The sequence below is a fragment of the Corylus avellana genome, chromosome 1, assembly GCF_965113065.1.
Source record: "Corylus avellana chromosome 1, dhCorAvel1.hap1.2, whole genome shotgun sequence".
NCBI lineage: Eukaryota > Viridiplantae > Streptophyta > Magnoliopsida > Fagales > Betulaceae > Corylus > Corylus avellana.
In genome coordinates this window covers 11,367,794-11,390,063 of record NC_142490.1, presented here as the reverse complement: position 1 = coordinate 11,390,063, position 22,270 = coordinate 11,367,794, and the positions used below count along the sequence as shown (strand labels likewise).

Sequence of the window (22,270 nt, the reverse complement as noted above, 5' to 3'; positions counted from 1 at the left end):
AACTGCCACTTCTAGTTGCCCAAATCTTCCTAAAAACGTGCTACAACTTGGCAAATTGAAATGGGCTATGATCAGTACCCAGTACCACTCTCAGCACGGATTCGAGTCCTCATATGTATCTTCTTTTCCATTATGCAATAACTTTTAAACCCAAGCCCAATCATAAAAGTCCAAAAGTGCCTCAACAACCAACACAAAATTACAAAACCAACCTTAGCTGAAACTTTTAAATTCAATCTATTAAATAAATTTATTTTTAAAGTATGGTTAATTACCTTTTTAATATTTAGGCTTGTAATATATATTTTTTTATTTTCACATGAGGTTCAAATCGTATTATATATGATACCTGACTTAACAAAAAAGACCAACTTAATATTTCTGTTAAATTCTGTTAGCCTAAACAAACGGAATGTCTGTCACATACAAATATCACATGTCCTAAAAAAATAAAAACAATTAAAAACTAAACCTCAAAAAAAAAAATTGAAAATTATGGACCACCCCCAAAGCCGGTCTAGGTTTCAGACACCCTTTTTAATTGTTTATTTATTTAGAATTATTTTACTAATTTTTTATTATTTTTATTTTTTATGACATATGACATTTATATGTGACAACACGTGTGACGAAATGTGACAGAGGTACTAAGTTAATCTTTTCTAGTAAATTAAGTATTATTTATGACAGAATTTGAACTCCAAGTGAAAAAAAATAATAATAATAATTACTCGTAGACTTAAGTACTAAAAAGGTAATTAGCCCTCTAAAAGTGAGTGATAATCTTATATATTTTTTAGTTTTTAACAGGATTATCCATGATTTAATTTTTCCTTTTTAATTAAAACACACCCAGCGGGATTCATACTGGGAACTCTGGCTTCGAACGTGGCGCAAACTCATTGGTTGAAAGACCAACAAAGTTCAACCTACTTCGCCCCAGTGAGACTGAGAAAGTCTGAAACTCCCGAAAACAGATCCATTAGACTTGTACGACGACGTTGAAGTCGCCGGAAAACTCAGCGTCATTTTTATTAAAGCAAAAAAAAAAAAAAAAAATGGAAATAAAAATAAAAATCTAAATTTAGAATTTACACATTTGAATTGGCTGAAATTTGGGAGGGGGATAAATTAAATCTGGCAAAGATAGAGGGGTTGAGGGCGAGATCGTCGGGGAGGCCAGGTGGGAGCGGGAGGGGCGGGGAGGAAGACGAGGAACACGGGGAATTCAGGGTCACGTGGCGACGCAGGTTGCTCATGGCGCTCAAGCTCAACGTCACGTGCGCCTCCGCCCTTAGGATCGCCCTCTTTCTCCTCCTCCTCGCCGCCATTGCCACCGCCTGCATTTCTCTCCCCGTTGAAAAGGTTCAACCCTACCTCTCTCTGTGTGCATATCTATGAAAGCATTGACATGTTTTTTGTGTTGCAAATGGCATTTCTTGTTAATCATATTTGTTTGTTTTTCCTAATTCCTTATCTGAATCCTGGTGTTCTAAAAGGCTTTACATTTTGCAGATATTGAAGGATTTCTTGTTATGGGTAAAGCAGGATCTTGGACCTTGGGGCCCTCTTGTTTTGTAAGTCATTCGTTATTGGCCAAAGTTCTGATGATGTTCATGTTGCTTTGTTATGTTTTGTAGTCTAAATGTGAGGATGTCTTCTTAACTGACAAAGGGGTTTTTTATTACGTTGTGTATGATTATAGCATTGCAGTTGGTTGCCTGAATTTTGTTCACCTTCAAAGCGTTGACTCATCTTTCTGGGGATTTGCAGGGCCATTGCATACATTCCTCTTACAGTCCTCGCGGTGCCAGCTTCAGTACTTTCAGTAGGCTTTTACTCCTGATTTATTTTATTTTTGTCATGGGAATGTTGTGCATTTAAGTTATTTGCAAAGCAGTAAACTTGTAGTTATTGGCAGTGCTTCATGGAATTAATGAAGCTACTTATACTGAACTATAACTATAAGGTTATCAATTCTTACTTGTGTGTACTTCACAATCAGGATTATATTTTAAATAATTTACATCTGCTAATTCAAAATCGAGTCCTCGATTTCCATTTACTTAATTCCTTTTGAAGTTTTGGTCCTTGCAAATTTGGATATGGGATAGTTACTGATATTTAATTGCGGAAAAACTTTTCTAGAGCTTATTTGGTTACGATATTGAACAAAGAATTCCCCCACCTGTGACTGGAAATACACTGTAAAAGTTATGGAGTATCCTGGATGAGTTACACTTTTTCTTTGGCAATTTATTTCCTTGGATTGGGCGTGAGGTTTTTAATTTTTTCCCCCTTCCTTTTCCAGCTTGGAGGTGGTTATCTCTTTGGGCTGCCTGTGGGATTTGTAGCTGACTCTATTGGTGCTACAATAGGTGCAACAGCTGCATTCATTCTTGGTAGAACAGTGAGTCTCCTAAGCACTTTAATTCTGTTGTTTCTTTTGCCTATGTGTGCAGACATGCATGTTTTCTTCCTCTTAAGCCTAATACTACTTCTTTTTGTTTCTTTTTTTAATCCGTAAAGAAAAATTCGAACATGGATGGATGAATCTATTTTTTTTTTTTTTTTTGATAAGTAATGGATGGATGAATCTATTTTTGTTTGAACTTGTTAGTTTTTTAGCATATTGGATGGTTTGCTTTGTGCAGTTCCTTGTGGATCTTATATGCATTTTCTTTTTGTATTACATATCTTAGTATTGCTACTTTTTGCAGATTGGAAGATCATATGTTATTTCAAAGCTAAAGAATTATCCGAAGTTTCAGGCCGTTGCTATTGCAATTCAGAGATCTGGCTTTAAGGCATAAGTTTTTCTGCTCTTTCTATGCCTGTGTGTAATTTTCTATTTGGTCAAATAGTTATCTACCATATCGATCTTGGTTCTATTTATTTTTATTTTCTTTTACAAAACATTTATTGATAGAATGCGTGATGAAATAACCAAATGTTTCACTGAGTGAGAACTTGAATATTTGGTACTCTTTAGCAAACTTCTTAACTTTATTAGGTTGAGGTAGATCTTTAAAGACTTGTCTTTCTCTATTGCACTTTTGGTATCATCAAGGATGAAAAATTCTTGAATAATTCATCAAAGAGAAAAATCACTGCACAAGATAACTTTACAGTAGTCATTTTAAGAAGCGATGTTTTCCCATAATGGTTTTGGCTAAAGATAATGTAGTTGGGTGGGGTTGGGTTAGGATTGGATCTTAGGTTGGATTTTAGAGCTGAATCGAAAAGCTCATCAGTCCAAATCAAGCTCTTTAGCTAATAGTCTCAATTTTAGGAAATAAAAAGTGTGAATTAGGATGCTCTTGGGTCTAGGTAGCCCATAAAGCATGTCTGCGTTTTCGAGAGAGAGACAATGAAGAATTTTGAGAAGTGAATATTTTGCAATAATGTTATGTAGTTGACAGCTCTTTCTGGACACCTGTCTGTAACTGGGGAGAAAACACATACACTTTTTTTTTAAATTTTTTTTTTTTTTTTTATCAGAACCCATTTTTCATTTTTGTATTTCTTTCTGAACTTTAGAAACTTATTATTAGCCTTTTTGTGTCTTATAGAGATAGTTAACTTTTATATAGATGAGATTTGGAGTTTCACAATATAGCATTACATTTGCCAATGTTTGAGTAACTAATGGGGTTTTAGTTTGACAGTTTAAATCCTCTTTGGTGAGATCAGGGTTCAGTTATGATAATCACAAATCTGAATGTAGAAAATCGTTAGTTTCATTGGCTTTAATATGGGGATTGGCAGGTCTGCAGTTTCAAGGTTAATGCATGACCTAATGTAAATGATTCTTGTAACTAAGATTATCTTTCTATATATGAAAGCATCCCAAATATTTATCTAATCTTATACTCCAACTGTGGATTTGTATATCATGAATCTGAAATGATTCTTCCAGGACTCACTGCTCTAGTTACTCTTCTTTGCTTTATAGTACTTCATAGGCACCTCTTTACCATCATTCCTAATTTCTTTCTTTTTGGTGTTTTCAACAGATAGTTCTGCTTCTTCGGTTTGTTCCCCTACTTCCGTTCAACATCTTGAATTATCTCCTGTCTGTGACTCCTGTGCATATTGGGGAATATATGCTGGCAACTTGGTTGGGAATGATGGTATTCACTCTTATAGCTATCCTTGTTTTATGGATCGGCTATGAACACCATTTTGATGCATTGATCACAATTTGCAATGTAAAGTACAAATTATACAGACATATCAGAAAATACAAATTATACATGAAAATATTAATTACCATTACTGTTGATCCCAACTTGTTTCAACAACTCGCTCTTGTTACTGGCAAGCCCATGTAATCATATCTCTTTGCATGCTCTTCACATTTTTTATCTATACCGTTCAACTTTTCTATTCTCATTTTGGTCTATATTTTGTTATCATGTCATATTGATTTCTCTTACCTATTCCTTGTCAATTTTTACTGTCAGAATGAGTAGAAATCTTGTATTAAATATCTACTTTAGCAGCCCCAACTCTTGACGATGCAAAGTCTTAATTTCTTTTACCTTAAGGTTAATTTCAAACTTTACAACATAATATAACATGTTTGTTGTGCCTGACTGAATGCATCTGACAACAGCTACCACCTAAGAAGAATATTGTTGTGCAACTATGTTAGCATGTTTGTAAGATCCTCCAATCTACAATAAGGGTGTTAGTTGAGATTGATGATCAGAAAGAGTGGAAAGATGAGAGTGAATGGGAAATGCACGTACATAATATATGCTCCTAAATGTGATTAATCAGATACTAGGGCAGGGCATGCTAAAAACTGATGGACAGCATTTATAGCTATTACAATTTAAAGTCCAATGGGAATAAGTTGACTTGGAAGCTGAGCCTCTACTACTTGATCACAGACTATATTGCCCACCAAATGTCAAACCTTTAAGCCTGCATTGGTATTTTATCTCTTCAATTATTTTTCAATCATCAATATTATTGATCTATATTTACTTGTATTTTAAATAATCTACGTATCTCTCGCCAAAGTTCTATGTCAACAAAATGAATTTTAGTAATTGGTGATCATCAAATTTTTTCCCTTTAAGTAGAATATACTTCCTCTTTTATTAGTCAGGGTTGACTATGTCTCTTTCTACTTTCTTAAATGATGTGGTCTGTTATGATAACAAGCTCCTTTGCTTCTTATTACAGCCAATCACATTTGCTCTAGTATATGTTGGAACAACGCTGAAGGATCTTTCTGATGTTACACATGGATGGAATGAGGTTTCAACAACTCGTTGGGTAAGTGATATGCCGCCTTTTATTTTGTTTAGTTTTTAAGTAGTGAAGGTCCTGGATCGTCAACATAGTCTAAGAGGGTTATTAAAGCTTAATAAAATCAAAATGTCGAGTTATTTCTGTTAACCTGTATATTTACTTAGTGCTAGAGGCATTAGTCAAGTTATTTTTTCCACCACCAAATATTTTAAGAATGTTTTGGAGAAGCCTTGATTATGGTTTTATTATGCTTGTCTTTATTGTGCTTAGTTACAATATGACATATCCCTTGAGTTTGGAACTCTCAAATTCCACATTATGTTGATCAAAACACATGCAGTCTTTCAGGCAGATGGGAGGCCTTACTATATTTATGCATGCAGTCCCCTTGATGTTATCATTTATTCTAGCCGGATGCTGATTGTTTTACCTTCATGCGTTCAAGCTAATTTTGATGGCTAGCAGCCTAGCACAAGTAGCGCATCCTTTTTAACTCATTTGGCCATATTTCCAGTCTTGATGATAAGATTGCTGTATTCACTTCTTTTCTATCACATTTGAGAAGAGAGATATTTTAGGGATGCAGGTAGTGTTATTGATCAGGAACTACATTTGTATCTTGCAGATTCTGACTCCTTGGTGTCATTACTGCATTTATGCCTTTTTTTCCCCCTCTCCTTTCCCTGACCTTAATCCTCAGAGGCTTATTAAGCTTAATAGGAAATAATTTCTTTGCCATTGCTGGTAGGATTACATCCACATTTGAGTGTACAGAACTCTTTCTACTTTTTATGTATTCTTTCATTTGGGCAGTTTCCATATTTTCTCGTAGATGCTTTTTTTTCCTCTCCTAAATCCTTCCTAGGTGGAGAGCACCCCTTTCATCATTTTTTTTTTTTTTTTGAAAGAGAGCCAAAAACATGCCTCTTCTTTACATCATGCTTCTTAATTTGATAGGATCTCATGTTTCGTTCCATGTACTTTATTGCATCTGTTCTATCTGCAATAGATTTTATAGAAGGATGGTATTTGTTATGTTTAGATCCTAAATAGATTTTTATGCTTGCATCACTTTCTAATTCCAGTAGGATGTTGATTGTTGTATATCGTCCTTACCTTCTTCTTGTTCTTTTATACTTATATTAGTTTATGGATGCAGGTACTTATGGTTCTTGGATTTGGTATATCTGGTGAGTTGTTTTCTTTTCCTTCCTTTTTTCCCTAAGCTCAAAGAATATTCTTTCTATCATTTGCCACACATGCCAAAAAAAAAAAAAAAAAAAAAAAAAAGGTTGGAAGAAGAAGCATTAGAAATCTTATAATAAACTCCCAGAAGTTTAGAAGGAAATTTAAGGACATAGTTATATTTTAATAAACTTAATACCTTACTACTTAAGTCACATGAGAATGAGATTGTTTTGAACCCCACACATTGTTTAGCAAGACTGATTGCATTAAACCTAGGCATGAGGTTGAAGATTCAGAAAAATGACTTGAAATTATTCTAGTACTTCAAAAGATATACTGAAAAACGTTTTCTTGTTTGTGCTCAGTGATTCTGTTGATTTGCATCACTAAAGTTGCCAAGGCTTCTCTGGACAAAGCACTGGCCGAAAATGCTGAAATGGAGGGCATCTGGACCCCATCAATGCTACCTATCGTAGCAGAATCACCCCTGGAAATTGAGAAGCCTCTCATAATAAAGATAGACTCATTGAGAGAGGATGATGAGCAACAAATGCTTGTTTAATGTAAATTCTTTCCTTCATTTTTTGGTTAGATGTGACTTGTTAGGAATCAAGAAAATATCAAGGCACAGAAAAGAAGAAAAGAAAGCTTATGCCATTATAGTTCATGTATAGAACTCACTGTTTTTTTTTTTTTTTTTTTCTTTACAATTTGTAGCTCTTCACTGTCACATTTTAATTTTAACAGAGAAATAATCATTTTCAGAGTCATAAAATGTACTTTGGATTTTAGAAAGAAAGCATGTTCTTAATCTATTTTGTTTGGCTGACGTTTCCTTGGGCAACAATATGGTCTACAAAAGTCTAAAAATCAATTTTTGTAACCTCGCCATTTTGAACAGCCTTAACCTTTTGCTTCATTACCTATTTGAGACGGTTTTGTTTTATTTAATCTAATTTGTTGAGACTAATGAGGAGAAACTTCATACGCACGCTTAACCATAACCTTATATCATGTTAATGCACGGTTTTATTTGGAATTGTAGTTTCAATAAGTGCAATTCTAAAAATTGCATTTTTTGAATTGCTACTTTGTAAAATTACAAAAGCATTTGGTAAAACATGTTAAAATATATATATATATATATATATATATATATATATATATATATATCAAATATTTGTCATGCGAAATCGTGATTTTAATTTTAGTTCGCACATTTTCAAATAAACACTCCATAACCTGCTTATAAAAATCATAATTTTTTTTTTCTTCCTATTTTAGATGAGTGCTTTTTAAATTGTAATGCCTAACACCTTACGTTTTGCAATATCTTTTAAAAATGTAAATTATTCTTGTGAAATCGCAATCTCAAACACACTCTCAATATAATTTTTGAGATGGTTTTGTTTACTCATGCATTAATACAGTATAATCTTATGATTAAGTTCGAGGGAGAGCATCCTTTTTCTGTGGACATAAATTCAAATGCTCACTCATTTGTTCAAGTAAAAAAGAGAATAATATGCAACAATGATAACCTTTATCTTTTGAAAACCACAGGGCATCAATTGGGAATTACTCAACTACTACTATTAAATTTCTGTCACTTTTTTGAGTCTTGTTCTGCAGAAGAATGACAAGAACGCTGAGAGCAAAAGAAGAGTTTTTGTTTAAGCGTATTATCTAGAGCAGAACTACAAAAAGGAAGGGAAAGAGAGTGACAAGTGTCAATATTATCTATGGGGCTTGGCGTAATCATTGTGCCACATCCATCGGAATCAAGTAAAGACCCTTACTCTGCAAAAGCTTGGCTGCTGCCACTGGGTTTTCCTCCAGCAATTTTGCCATCATCTCTTCAAGAGGTTCATTTTGCATTTGCTGGCTAATGAAGTGGCCATATCCCTGATAATCATAAAAACGTGTGAAAATTTAAACACAATTTGAGACACAAATATGAAAGGTTTAATTTCCAAGACAATTTTTGATAAATTTTTTTATTGATTAAGCTTAGATGAATAATAAGTAATACCTCGAGGAAAATGAAAGGTGCAGCACTTGATTCACCTCCCAATCTGCTTTGACTCAACTCCTGCACATAAAAGTTCCCAGTGATCAGTAGTCTCATACATCCAAATATATGTACCTACACTTTTGGTTCTCAAAAATGGAAGAAAAAAAAAAAAAAAAAACCACCTTTATCTGAAGCTGCAAGTACTTGATATAGTCAATGATATCATCCAGCACAGAATGTTGATCACCCTAAAAACCAAAATTAACATCATGTGTAGTTCTGGTAACATCATGTGTAGTATAGAAATTCAGTTACCTTCTGTTCTTGACAGCCAGCTAACTGTTACCGTCTATTTATGATGATAGTGAATGGTTTATGCATCACATTTGATGAAGGCTCAAGTATCCATTAATTCACCATATACCCTAGTTCTAAATGTGGCTTATGAAAATTAATTATAGAAGAAAAGCATAAGATGATGTGAAAAATCCTATTTCAAGATAAATTAGAGGTTGTTAGAATACATAATGATCACAAGTCATTTGAAAAAACCTGTTCGGGAGCAACCACATATGCAGAATTGTCTGCATCTCTAGCATACGAAAATAGATTACCTCTCCAGATTGTGGAAGCAGTTCCCTCAATGCATTGACCCTCTCCCCAATTCGAACCCTGCGATCCTGAATTAAGAAACACCGAATCAAAAATGCTACAAAGATCCAAGAAATATATGTAATACTCAAAAACAATTAATCAAGATGAAGAGAGTAAATAATGATTTCAGCTTCACTTTGAACTGAAAGAGCATATAGCTTCTTTTTTTTTTTTTCTTTTTCTGCCAATTAAGGTCTGGGGCAAAGCAATTAGTACATCAAGTGGTTAGTATAGTAAAGATCTTTTGCTTACACGATCAGTTGCCAGAGATCTCTTTCTTGATGCCCTCGGACGTGCTCTGGGCAGGAAGCCAGGTTCAGCAATTGTTACTCCAGGATCAAGTTGAGAAAAATTAGAATTTGCTCCAATCAAATCTTGTGTCCATGAATTATGATTCTTGTGAGAACTCTACAATGTTATGGTGCTAAAATCTTAGAAGGTGAAGAATCCTTAAAATGAAATAATCACTTGAGGCAACATGCTCAGCTGGAAGTGAAACTAAAGAAAGAAAGGTAAATAGGTACACCTCAGGATGGATATGATATTGTGGAATAGTGGATTTGTTCATAGGCTCTCCATCATGTGGCCCAAGAAACCTAAACTGTTGAAAAGAGAATTTTAAATTTTCAGCATCTGGAGTCATTAGAAAAGGAATTCCGCAAAGAATACTATATATTGAAGATGACTATTGACCCAAATCTTTGCACTAAAACTCAATTCTAGGGGCAGAACTTGTTAACCAAGGGGACATTGCATCTCTCACAATCTATTATCTTCTAAATACCACAACAACAAAATCCAGCTGTATATACTGAAAGGTGAAGATAGCTATGGATTTACCTTAGAAGCATCCATGCCATAGAAAGAACCGGCAGGTTTCGAAGCAGGAGCCTTCCCCAAGCTGTTGTTGTATGATATATCACTTTGAATTTCAGAGATCCCACCAACAACAGCATGTATTCCACCAACATTTGAAGGAATGCTCTCTAACATATCTTCAGTAGTAGCCTTTGGGAGAAATGTTGAACTTTCTGCGAGATACTCGACATAATTGTGAGAGAATTTTGGGGTCTGAATCCACTCATGAGGTAAAGGCAGAGCATTAATCTGTTCCCCACTTTTTCCATCTGCAAAAGCCAAGTGCTGGGCTGGAACATCTTCAGGTAGATGAGAGACTTCATTGGCTTTTCCATCAAAGTTCATAGACATAAAATGCAGAAGGTTGTCATTCCCACCTTGTTCTTCCATCTTTCTCTTCTCAGGGCACAACTTTCTCGAACCTTTTCTAGTCACAAGCAAGGAAATGGAATGAACTATGATCCCAATAGTCAAATCATCATAAAATGGCCACACCTAGTGCAAATTAAGAATAATATGCTTCTGAATACCATATCCATCAACTAATAACCAACAACAGTGACATGCTTTTCCTTTGATGTTAAATCTTGCACAACTAAGATAAATTGAGGAGGTTGTGCTTAATGATGACACAACAATTCAAAGCTAAAAGTTCATAGAATTTTTTTATTAAAAAGATCTATTTTGTAAGTTTGTGACTAAAGCCATGAACAAAAGATACCGCCTAGTTGAAAGGAAGAAACAAAATGCCAGAAAAGAGAAGACAGAATACCCATCTCTGTGCTACCCATCAAAAAGAACCCCAACAAAGCTGTAATACAAGCATTTGTGAGAAACTCCATTAGTGTGGTCCATTTCTTTACTGGGTCAAGAATCCACTCGTATTAAAAGAAAGAAAGAAAGAAAGAAACCCTACCAATGGCCATGCTCAACCCAAAAGCTTCAAAGAACAATATCCATGGTATAATAACTAACAAGTGCAAACGATTCATGCTCACACACACAATGCAACCATAGCAGATAAACAGAACCAAACATTTTATAATAATAGCAACAAATCGTTCAAAAAACAAAGACTATGAAGGATGTCCTTCGGTTATTTAAGGAAAAATGAAAACTTTCATTAGGATTTGAAGTACTGAGTACTTTTAGTAGTGTAAAAGGGAAAAATACCTAGTAGCTATGGTCTGTGGGTGAGCTTTGAGGCTGCTTGTGAATGAAACAGAGAAAGAAGAAACCAAAATGTTAAAATGGGAAGAAAAGCAAAAGGTGGTGAAGGGCGCACCTGCCTTTTTGATCACGCATCCTCTGTTGCTGTACTCCTGCTACGTACCATGTAAATGGGCTGGTCGAGGGAGAGACAAAGGATGTCAAAAAATCAATTTTACCCTTACAGCTGTCGGAAAATAAATGGTTTATATTGGTAAATCATGTTAAATCACAAATTATCTAAAATTTGTAATAATAAAAAAATAATTAATTTAATAATTTAATTAATATTCTCAACAATTTTAAAAAAATATAGTATAAAATCCCAAAACTCCAAAATTGAGCAAAATAAATGCAAAAGACATGAATTAACAGCTTTGCTTTTATTGCAAATAGCAAAGGCATGTGATTGAGTGAAAAAAATGGGTAGGAAGCCTTGTAGATTATGAAGGCATATTTTCACCCAACATGAGGAGAAATGTTGTATGCACTTTCAAGTTTATATATATATATATATATAATAGTAAAAATTATTATTGGATTTAAAATTTAATAGTGATTAAGCTATAATTCAATAATGATTTTTATTGCTACGTCAGAGAATGTATATTTAAGAGTGGACTTTAAAGAGGTAACTCAATTGGTTAGGACTACGCCTTATGAAGCAGAGGTCACTAGTTCGAATCCCCCTCCCCTCTTTTGTGCGGACATGTCACGGACAAAATGAGAAGATTTATTTTATAGAAGAGTAATGTTAACACTCGAAGCATGAGCTACTGATAATGTATATGATTAGAGCCACATTAGTCGCTATTTTTTTTTTTTTAATACCCTTAAATCACATGTTGATATGAATCAACAAAATGTAAAAAAAGTTATAGAATTAGAGCATGTTTGGGATAGAGTTTGAGAAATAAAGTTTTTAAGTCAAAAATCGTTTTTTGACAAAAGCTTTATTTTTAAGCTTTTACCAAAAGTGTATTTTGGCCATTTTTAGGTTTTTTATACCCTTAAAAGCGCTTTCAATTTCTTTTACCAAACAGATACTTTTTGAGTGTTAAACGCACTTTTAGATATCTCAAACAGTCCCTTAGCATTTTTCTTTTAGTGGAAACTTCAATTTAGTCCCCTAAACTTACATTCGATTCGACAAACCCTCATTAAACTTTCAAATCTCTCACTTTGGACCCTTAAACTTTCAATTGCTCTTAATGTGGACCCCTTCGTCAGATTATAAACGTTACATGTCGTTTATACCCTTGACTTTTGTATAAAATTTCAACTTTACCCTTAATTGCAAAATGTTTTTTATTTAAAAAAAAAAAAAGAAAATCAGTAGGGATGTCAAGGCGATTAGTAGATTTCACTAACCGCAACCGCTAATCGCCTAGCGGTTAACGGTTAGCAGTTAACCGCCAGTTAGCGGTTAGTGAAATAGACAACCGTCTACTAACCGCTTTTTCAAAATTGGGTTTTTTTTTTTTTTTTTTTTTTAGGCCTTTTTGGGCTTCTTTTTTTACCCCCCCCTTTTTTTTTTTTTAGTATTTTTAGTGTCTTCTTGGCCCCAATTGCTATAAAAGAGCCCATATTGAAAAATCAAAAATATTTGACCAAAAATTTACATTTGCTTGTACTTTAAAAAAATTTCTTTAAATATTAAATCATAACCGGTTAACTTTTTTTTTTTTTTGAAAAAAAAAACAAAAAAATCAACATATAAAAAAAAAAATTTAACACAACATATAAAAAAGGTTCAGAATTCAGACAGCTGTCACAACATATAATAATAATACATTAATACTTAAATTTTGTTTATAAGTAACATATTGGTCATTGTTTAATCCAATGTCAATTACTTAATTTGATATTATACGAATCATATCATCATTGTATATTAATAATATGATTCACTTGAAGTCTTGAATAAAGTATTTGAATTGTTATTGAATCATATGATTAAGTATTAATATTATATATTTATATTACTCATATGCATATGTAGACTTATATAGACTTATAAGTTTATAACATACATTGAAAATAAGTCTCTAGATATTTAATTGTTGTATTAGTATGAATTGGTATACTTATGAGTTATGTCATATTATATATGTATAATTTGTTATTATATAATCAAATGATTTAATGATCAATTGATCATGTGATATAATCATATAAATTATAGTGATAATATATTAATACTCAAATTGTGATTTAATTATTTTTTTTAAAAATTGTGATTTAATGATCAAGTGATTATGTTATATGTATAAATATTTTTATAATTATAATTATAAAAATATATTACATAAAAAGGCGGAAGGCGGTTAGCGGTTAGCGGTTACGGTTAGTAAGTAACCGCTAACAGCTAGGCGGTTATAGCGGTTAGGCGGTTAAGCGGTTAACGATTAGTAGTTATAGTGGTTAGCGGGCGGTTTTTAACCGCCTCATTGACACCCCTAAAAATCAGGAATATTTTGGTATTTTTTGATATTTTTAACGGCTAAAATTGACGTAGGGGTCTTCATTAAGAACAATTAAAAGTTCAAGAGTTCAAATTTAAAGATTTAAAAGTTCAGGAAAAATTTATCAAATCGCGTGAAAATTCATAGGACTAAATTAAAATTTTTCCTTTCTTTTAAGAAAGTGTCAAGATAAGATTGGATTTAAAGCATGTTGAGCAGGTTGATTGATCAAAATCTGACATTGATGACTGGGCTACTGTATGGGATCATTGCTGGGCATTGGGTTGGGCCTATTGCTTCTTTGTAAGCTGAAAAATTATGAAGCATGCCTCTTTCCTTTGGGCTACAAGGGTTTTGGCAACGCTCACCCAGTCACCCCATAAAGAATGCAAGAAAGAAGAGGAAATTGGTAAGGTACACATGTTGAACAACCGCGTTGCGTAGACGTAGAGCCTTCCCCAACACAGTACAGATTATACAATATAAAGCATATTCAATATAGATTCCTCTTTTATACTTGATCTAAGGCTCTGTTTTGGAACTCAAGGCCTACAAGTTTCCACCTTTGTGGCATTTTTTTTTAGCCCTCTGTTTCTCAAACACTCTAACCAACACAAGCGTTCACCTATCAGAAAACCAAGAAACACCCAGAATCGAAAGGAACACCCCAGGAACCCAGAGCTCGCTCCTAGATCTGTTTCATAACCAGTCAATCATGGCGACCCCTCAGGTTCTTCAGCGAGATGATGACCTTCTCCGTTCATCCCCTCTGTTTGACCCTCGTAAAGGTACCTCTCTTTGTTTCTCTATCTGTGTTTATTGTATATGCAATTGAAATGTAGCTGATTATATAGGATAGGATGTGTAAAGTTGTAAAATTTTGCCTTTTGGGTGTGCTATGACTAATGAATTGCTGTCTGGGGAGCTCTGGGTTTCTTGTATTTGTTCGATATACTTGTTTTTTGTAGTTTTTATAGTACCCAGATCTTTATTTCTTACTTTTATTTGTTTTTTCTAAATTAATTGGATTTCCTTTTAGAAATTTTAATATTTGATTGGTTTTTTAGGGGCAGGAGAGAGTGCAAAATCCCATGGTATGTCAATTGAGAAGAAGATCGAGTTTCTCGAGAGCTTGACTGGAACGGTAATTTTCTAAAGTGTTTTGTTTTTTTTTACCAAATTTTTGTTGGAAATGATTTTGGATTGTCCTATAACCTGCTCTTGTTCGTTCAAAAACATTTCTGCCTTTCCTTGTGATAGTAATGATTGTCTAATACCATTGTGTGTCGAAATTTGTAGGCTCTCCTACAACATGGAATCTCAAGATGAGATGAAATTAGTCTACTTGATTGGTTTACTTGTGGGTGGTACAATTGTTATTGTACTTTCATTAACTCATGCACATCCCAATCGAGGCATTTGGTGTATCCCACAGTTTATATTACAGTTATTCAATGTTACAGAGCATAGCATACATTTTCCTTCTACTGCTTACCAAACCCGAGTGATCAAAATGGCTACTTGAGTAATGATGTAGGTTAAAAGTTCTCGAAACATATCTTGTTTCTTTAAATTCATTGATAATAAAGGGTTTGTACTGCTAGCTATAACTTCTCCAACTGTTCCAACTGCATGTTTCCTTAATTCGATCTTATTTGCCTTTACTCATTTTAAATGTGGATTTTCTTGTTTTCGTTCTTTTGAGAATTGCCGAAATGAAATTTAACACCCTTTTCTAACTGCTCAAAACTTCATGAGTATCACTTACCAAAAAATCATGTTGTTGACAATGCTTGGAAAATTGTTCTATGATTCTGTTGGAAGTTAGAAAATCATGTATTTTTTTTTACTTGTTGCAGGTTCGCAACCGACGGTCTCGCAGATGGTTAAATGATCGTCTTCTTATGGAGCTTGTTCCTCGTTTAAATGCAGAAGAAATTAGAGGCTTGTTTGCACCCCCACCTTGGGGTAATTATATATTTGAAAGAAATCACCTCATCTAGTTTTCTTTAATGTTATGTCCTATCTGTGCGATCGTGAGATAAATGATTAAGCCTCAACATGTTCTGACCATGATGCTATTATGCGTTTGTATTTAGCATCGTCTAAAATTACCCCTAAGGTAAGAAGAAGCAAGCTAGAGATATCGTTAATTAGGCATGGGAAGTAATAGATGGAAAACTACTTTATTGACTTACTAATCGAAGTATCGAATCTTGTAATTTTATTGGTAAACCACTTAAGGCTTTGGTACTCTCAAGTGGGATTGAACTCATGAAGACCCACTTTGCAGTGCTGTCTTTATGGCCATTACTTTATTATCAAGTCTCGTACTAGTATTGATCTGGAATTCATTTTACAGGTGATGATGTACCGCTGTCACCATTTTGCATGACTAATGTTGGCGAGTGGGACAAATTTAGGAATATAGACATGGATAAAGAGGTCTTTTTGCTTCTCTTGTTCACCAATGCACATTTCAATGTTTTGAGAATTTTCCGTGAAATGTAGTTGTAAAATTCCCATATTTCATCAAGTTATTGCTAATATTACATATGGATTTTGAGCTGCAACCTGGAAACCATAATGCTTTGCATGTTATAGCTTTGTTTAAATGACTATTTAAAACACTTTTGATAATCAGAGTGTAAAATGTGACAATGTGCTTCAACTCCTGCTTCTTTTTTTTTTTTTGGTAGGCTAATATTATTGATGCCTCAAAAGGATCATCCTCAAAAAGGACAGGTCGTGTTGATCCTGATAAGATGGCCGTCTTGAATGCATGGCACAGAGTTGATTGTCGAACAAGGGAGGCAATTCGCCGTAGCTTTCTTTCGGAACTTATTGAGGGCTATGAGGTATATCTTACTAATGAAATGCAAACCTCCTTTTTATAATAATATGATTTCTTGTATAAATATATTTGCCTCGTGTTTTTATATAAGAAAGACTTATGTCGTCAGTGTCTACTCTCGACTGTTTGCCTCTTATTTGCAAAGAAAGATTTTTTTGCTTGCTTTCTTTTAAACAAAATAATTTCAATTTACATACAGCAATATTTTTCACTTTGGGGATGACCCATTATCAGGACCAAAGAGGCTGCTTTTGGGGCAGTTTGCTAGCCCCCACCCCCTCCTTCCTCCCACCCTCTTTCTGCCCCATCCTGCCCCACTAGGCTCTTGAGATAGGTTTTACAACAGTTCGGTTTTATTTCCATAAGTCCCACAAATCGCATCTCTTGTCCTTTTATTAGATACTAATGGTACCATGCTTATTTTCCTACTTTGTCTGAGCTATTTAATCTTATCACATCTCAAACAAAAACATGTGCCTAATACAAAAACTTCTTTTTTATTAGTCATACTTTCCCTTTGTGTAATTCCACCTTAGAATAGGATCCTCTCTATTTATGGTCAATATTTTATTTTAAAGATCTAATGGTGTATATGATGTCACGTGGTGAATATGCTGTCACATTTTTAAATGATGTGGCATCATATATATCGTCAGATGCAACAAAATAAAATCTTGACCACGAAATGACTCTTTTCCTTTCACTTGAAATTGAGAGGATCCTTGTGCTTCCAGCCTTTGCTTTTTTTGGTCCAAAGATGAAATTCTTAAGATGGTTGTATTCACCCTTTTTTTTTTTTTGCAATAATAGCTTTCTTCACAGTATAGGATCAACTGCATTTTTATATGTTTCGGCAGTGAATTGAAGTATCTGTCACTTAAATCCTCTGCCAATTAGCTAAGATTGTTTGTTGTTATTGATAACTAATTTCTTTTCTTCTCTTTTCTAGGAGTGCATACGAGCCTTCATCACAGACAGTGGAGATGGGGATGTTCTTGCGCTTCGGGTTCAAGACCCTTTTCATAGATTGTTGCTACATGGAGTTTGTGAGGTACTTTTCCAAATTCTATATTATTCTGGATTCTATCATGCTTTGATTAATGTTGGGAGTTTGGAGCTATACTTGCTTTTGACAAAATATGTCAAACAGATCCGAACTGGGTACTGTATTTGTTGTCAACACATCGAGGAATAATTTGTCTGGAAAAAAACCTAAGATCAGGTCAATTAGCATCTAATACGACATTATATTTAAAACGAACATTATCAGCCTCCCTTAAAAGATTTGTTGAAAGTATGAGTTCTGATGGAGGTTCTTACGTCTTAGCATCTAATACATGCGAGTTCTGTCGTTGAACAGTTCTACAACTTAGCCTCGGTGACGGTTTCAGAGTCAAAAAAGTCACAGACGTCGAAGATGACTAGGATAACGAAGAAGAAGAAGGGAGCCGCCGAGCTCCCAAATATCACTATGACACATTTTCTGAGGATGTCCAAGGAAGGAGTTTGGTGATTCCATTGGGCTGGAGCTCAGATTCATGTCAATATAAAGATTTGAAAAAAACTAGTTTGTGAATGTTTCATTTCCATCAATCAACAAGATTAGTTGATTGTAGCTAGGTTTAGAGCTCAATAAGAACAAATTTACTTTTCAATGTTATTTTTTTTAGAAGATATTGTTTTTAATAATGGATAATGTGAAATTTCAACTAGGTGGTTTCTTGTAAATAGATTTATATAATGACTATAATCTTAGGTGTTGCTTGTCCCATAAAGACATATCCTCCACCTTTGATGTGTGTCGTTTATGATATGAACATAATTCGATTTTACATTTAGCATTATTATTGTACTTTTAGTTCATGCCGATCGTACGATTTTAAAGAAAATTGCAAGAATTATCCCATTTGAAGGCCTCCTTCTGGGGGCCAAGCCGTAAGTTAGATATCATTTTGGAAGAGTTAGAATTCTAAAAAAAAAATGATAATTTTTTTAAATAGTAAATAAAAAAAGTGCATTTTTTAAAAATAAATAACTTTAAAAGTCCAACCGTGATTTGACTATAACTTTTTAAAAAAAATATTTTTTTAACAACATTATCAAATTCCTATTTTTTTTTTTTTAAAAAAAAACTATACTTGTTTTTAAGATGCCGGAGATGAAAATTTGAATTAGTGATCCCCATTCTATGATAAAAAATAAAATAATAATAATAAAAAAAACGTATTGAAGCCGTCAAAACCAAATTAAAACTAACGAATTAAAATCCTTTGCAGTTTATTTGAACTGAATAATATCTAATTAGTTATATTAGAGAGTATTTTTATCCCATAAAAATAAAAAATAAAATAAACGTATTGAAGCCGTCAAAACCAAATTAAAACTAATGAATTAAAATCTTTTGCAGTTCATTTGAACTGAATAATATCTAATTAGTTATATTAGAGAGTATTTTTATCCAATCTAAAAGTAACACATAATTAACTAAATATTATCCGATAGAGTTGCCAAGATCGGGCACCGGCGGCTGCTGACTCTCTTTTCAGTGTCTGTGTCTGGAACTCGAACTTGAACTCAATCATGGCGAAGAAACTCGTGAAGTACTCTGTGGTAGCGCTCTCTCTATCTCTTGCTTTTTCTGTATCCCTATCTCTTAATTGTTATTGTGTTTTTATTGTAATTGGAAATGGGATACTGAGTTGAGTGGTGGACAGGTGGACGCGTTCACTGACTCGGCGTTCAAGGGGAACCCAGCAGCGGTGTGTTTGTTGGAAGAAGCGAGAGATGAGCAATGGTTGCAAGCGGTGGCGGCCGAGTTCAACATCTCCGTGACCTGTTACTTGACTCGGCTCACTGGGTCGGGCTCTTTTGACTCCTCCATTCCTAGGTTCCGTCTCAGATGGTTCACTCCTGTCACTGAGGTCAGTTCTTTCTTCATATCAAAAACAAAATCAGAAAAAAGAGTTTGCTTCAAATCAGAATATATAGGAAGAACGGAGAAATCAATCTTTCTAGGACCCAAATGTTAGTAAATTTGCCTTGTGGGTATTCTTATTTTGCTTTAATTTTAGAGTTCTTTAAAATCGTGATAAGAGTATGATTTTATTTGTATGTGATTTATGTTTATTACAACAGCTTGGTTTAGTTATAGGGCTAAATTATATTGTTACCTTGTAGTAAGAGAATTGAAAATATTACCATTACTTCAATTCATGTATATGGTGATATGATACTATCAACAGTATTTTTTTGTTTCTTTAGCTCGCAAATTCTTGATTAGAAGTAATTAATGCTAGATATGTTTGACACCCTTTTGCAGGTTAAGCTTTGTGGTCATGCTACATTGGCAGCTGCACACGCACTATTTACATCTGGTTTGGTGAATTCCAACATTATTGAGTTTGTCACACTATCCGGTATTCTAACTGCTAGAAAGGTTACAGAAATCAAGACATCGGATGGTTTGGATATTCAGAATGGTGAAACACAAGAGGGCTTTTTCATCGAATTGGATTTTCCAACTGTCCCATTAACTGATTTTAATCCTGATGAAGTTTCCTCAATTTCCAATGCTGTGAATGGTGCTGCTGTGCATGATATAAAGATAACAACTTCTTCAGAGGACCTCTTTGTAATGGCTCCAATCCAATTCCTTCATTTTTCTTTTTCTTCTATACATTGTTTGGTATCTTGATTATTATAAGTGATAAATGCATTGAGAAATTTTGAAAAGATGAATGCTTGCTTATGAACAGTGACATGAACTATTTTATGCCTCATTGGTTGACCCAAGTGAGTATCATGCATTGTTTTATGTCTGTTGCTAATATGTGTATATTTGGATGTGGGATTGGTTGGAATTTATCTACGAATCCTTAATTGTTCAAATGATTCTTAATGGGAGAACTACATATTTTTTATTGATTTATTAATACTTTGTAAAACAACATATTTTTTATTGATTTATTAATACTATGTAAAACAACATATTTTTTATTGATTTATTAATACTTTGTAAATACTCAAGAGTGAAGCTTACCAATCTTGCAGCTTGTACTCCCATCAAGAGAAAGTGTTGTTGAACTACAGCCAGAGTTTGATGCTATAAAGAAATGTCCTGGAAGGGGGATAATTATTTCAGCGGCTGCTCCCTCAGGGTCTGGGTTTGATTTTTATAGCCGATTCTTTTGCCCAAAACTTGGGGTCAATGAGGTAAAATATATCATGTGCATGGTGTTATAAATAATCTCTGTTGTGTCTTTATTCCATCAATAATCTAATTTTGTTACCATCAAAGTTAGCATCTCTTTAGATAAATGATTCGACAGATTGTGGAAGGTACTTTTGTAAGGCCAATTGAATGTGCTAATCATAGCCTGCAGAACAGGATTACGATGCTATTGCCCAAAAACAAACAAGAGAAGTTATTTAACACCATATCCTTTGCATACAGCTCTTTTCCCTCTTGATAACTGCACCATTAAGGAATTAGTGCTTTACATGTTGGATAGCTGACTAGTTCTTATGTCTATTGCTTGATAATACGATGAGATTTGACTTTTTCAAACATGAAACATCTGCATAGCGTTGGACCTTTTTTTTTGTGAGGTCCTAAGTTCTTGGATCATTAGTCTTTTGGTGATACTAGATGTGCAGTACCAACATGGGAAAAAAATCCCTCTTCCATTAATTATCTTGAACTGAATAAAGCTAGTGAGATTTATGTTGTAAAGCCACATCACATGTCTTTTTTTAAATCACTACTTGTCTCAAAAGGTTAAGTTAATAGGAAATAGTGAATTTAATCATTTAATTAATATTATAACACTCCCCTTCACATGTAAAGTCAAATTCATTCAATAAATGAGGTCTAACACGTGAAATATTTAATTAAAATGAGAGGTAAATGATGGAGACAAGTTTCAAACTTATGACCTTTGCTATGATAACATTTTAAATTATCACTTGTCCCCAAAGCTTAAGTTTATGGTAAGCAGTGAACTTGATCATTTAATTAATATTCTAACATCTTTCAGGATCATGTTTGTGGGAGTGCACATTGTGCCTTAGCACCGTATTGGAGCAAAAAATTGGGGAAGTGTGATTTTGTTGCAAACGCGGTATTCTCACCATCTCTAGTGCAACCAATCCATCATTTTAATCCTTGTTTTCATCATGTTGATGACATTGTTTACTTTGTTCAGGCCTCACCCAGAGGTGGAGTTGTAAATATTCATTTAGACGAACAAAACCAAAGAGTGCTACTGCGAGGAGAAGCTGTTACTGTCATGCAGGGGTCTCTTCTAGTTTAGAGATTTGGAGTTGAAACTTGAAATCCATATGGAATGTATTATACCTCCATAATAAAATGATATTTCTGGATGGGAGAATCCACTAGAATTGGAATTGAACATCAAATTTCAAATTCTAGAGCTGCTTTCTTGTCTTGTTATAAACTAACTTTGTGTAAGTTTTGGTTTGGAACCATATGTAATTATTAAAATATTGCTACTCTTTACACCCATTTCACATTGGCTAACATTTCGTGTTTTAAGTGGCTTCTCCTCTTAACCACTTAACTAGATAGTGCCATAGTGGAGGATGGATAGTTATGATTTGGATCATCTCATGGACAGTGAGAAAATAAAAGTTGAATTCCCGGTTGCTGATATGGCTGATGTAATGTTTAACACTGGCAGCAGTAGTAGCAATATTAGCATGGATTTTCTATTCCATTCCACCGAAGATAGATGGGAGACAGAG

The 22,270-nt window shown here is 34.0% G+C and overlaps 4 protein-coding genes across 8 annotated transcripts; 3 read left to right on the top strand and 1 right to left on the bottom strand.

The window, feature by feature from the left end:
• Window positions 1–966: 966 nt before the first annotated feature.
• On the top strand, window positions 967–7,120 carry LOC132171119 (SNARE associated Golgi protein family). Its single transcript, XM_059582348.2, has 9 exons — window positions 967–1,365; window positions 1,516–1,577; window positions 1,774–1,828; window positions 2,312–2,410; window positions 2,721–2,807; window positions 4,017–4,133; window positions 5,197–5,289; window positions 6,425–6,455; window positions 6,819–7,120. The coding sequence occupies exons 1-9, from the start codon at window positions 1,258–1,260 to the stop codon at window positions 7,013–7,015; spliced, it is 849 nt and encodes a 282-aa protein (XP_059438331.2). The 5' UTR covers window positions 967–1,257; the 3' UTR covers window positions 7,016–7,120.
• Window positions 7,121–7,996: 876 nt separating this feature from the next.
• Window positions 7,997–11,269, bottom strand: LOC132172327 (bHLH transcription factor RHL1). 4 transcript variants are annotated; one of them, XM_088512172.1, is made up of 9 exons: window positions 11,153–11,269; window positions 9,962–10,406; window positions 9,648–9,722; window positions 9,374–9,529; window positions 9,082–9,147; window positions 8,650–8,715; window positions 8,486–8,545; window positions 8,253–8,358; window positions 7,997–8,101 (listed from the first exon to the last, which is right to left on the bottom strand). In XM_088512172.1, exons 2-9 carry the CDS (start codon window positions 10,367–10,369, stop codon window positions 8,049–8,051), a joined length of 990 nt encoding a protein of 329 aa, XP_088368298.1. In that variant the 5' UTR covers window positions 10,370–10,406; window positions 11,153–11,269; the 3' UTR covers window positions 7,997–8,048. The 4 variants fall into 4 exon arrangements, with proteins under 4 accessions (XP_088368298.1, XP_088368297.1, XP_088368300.1 ...); XM_088512171.1 differs by having other exon boundaries at window positions 9,962–10,401; XM_088512174.1 differs by having other exon boundaries at window positions 8,017–8,150; window positions 9,962–10,401.
• Window positions 11,270–14,059: 2,790 nt separating this feature from the next.
• On the top strand, window positions 14,060–18,345 carry LOC132171911 (R3H domain protein). The gene is made up of 7 exons (XM_088517048.1): window positions 14,060–14,441; window positions 14,721–14,797; window positions 15,513–15,621; window positions 16,016–16,098; window positions 16,353–16,511; window positions 17,457–17,558; window positions 17,868–18,345. Exons 1-7 carry the CDS (start codon window positions 14,369–14,371, stop codon window positions 18,018–18,020), a joined length of 756 nt encoding a protein of 251 aa, XP_088373174.1. The 5' UTR covers window positions 14,060–14,368; the 3' UTR covers window positions 18,021–18,345.
• Window positions 18,346–19,006: 661 nt separating this feature from the next.
• Window positions 19,007–22,025, top strand: LOC132171910 (uncharacterized). Of its 2 annotated transcripts, XM_088517046.1 has the most exons (6): window positions 19,007–19,117; window positions 19,222–19,428; window positions 19,827–20,138; window positions 20,558–20,719; window positions 21,544–21,627; window positions 21,712–22,025. In XM_088517046.1, the coding sequence occupies exons 1-6, from the start codon at window positions 19,088–19,090 to the stop codon at window positions 21,817–21,819; spliced, it is 903 nt and encodes a 300-aa protein (XP_088373172.1). In that variant the 5' UTR covers window positions 19,007–19,087; the 3' UTR covers window positions 21,820–22,025. The 2 variants fall into 2 exon arrangements, with proteins under 2 accessions (XP_088373172.1, XP_088373165.1); XM_088517039.1 differs by having other exon boundaries at window positions 21,544–22,025.
• Window positions 22,026–22,270: the final 245 nt, after the last annotated feature.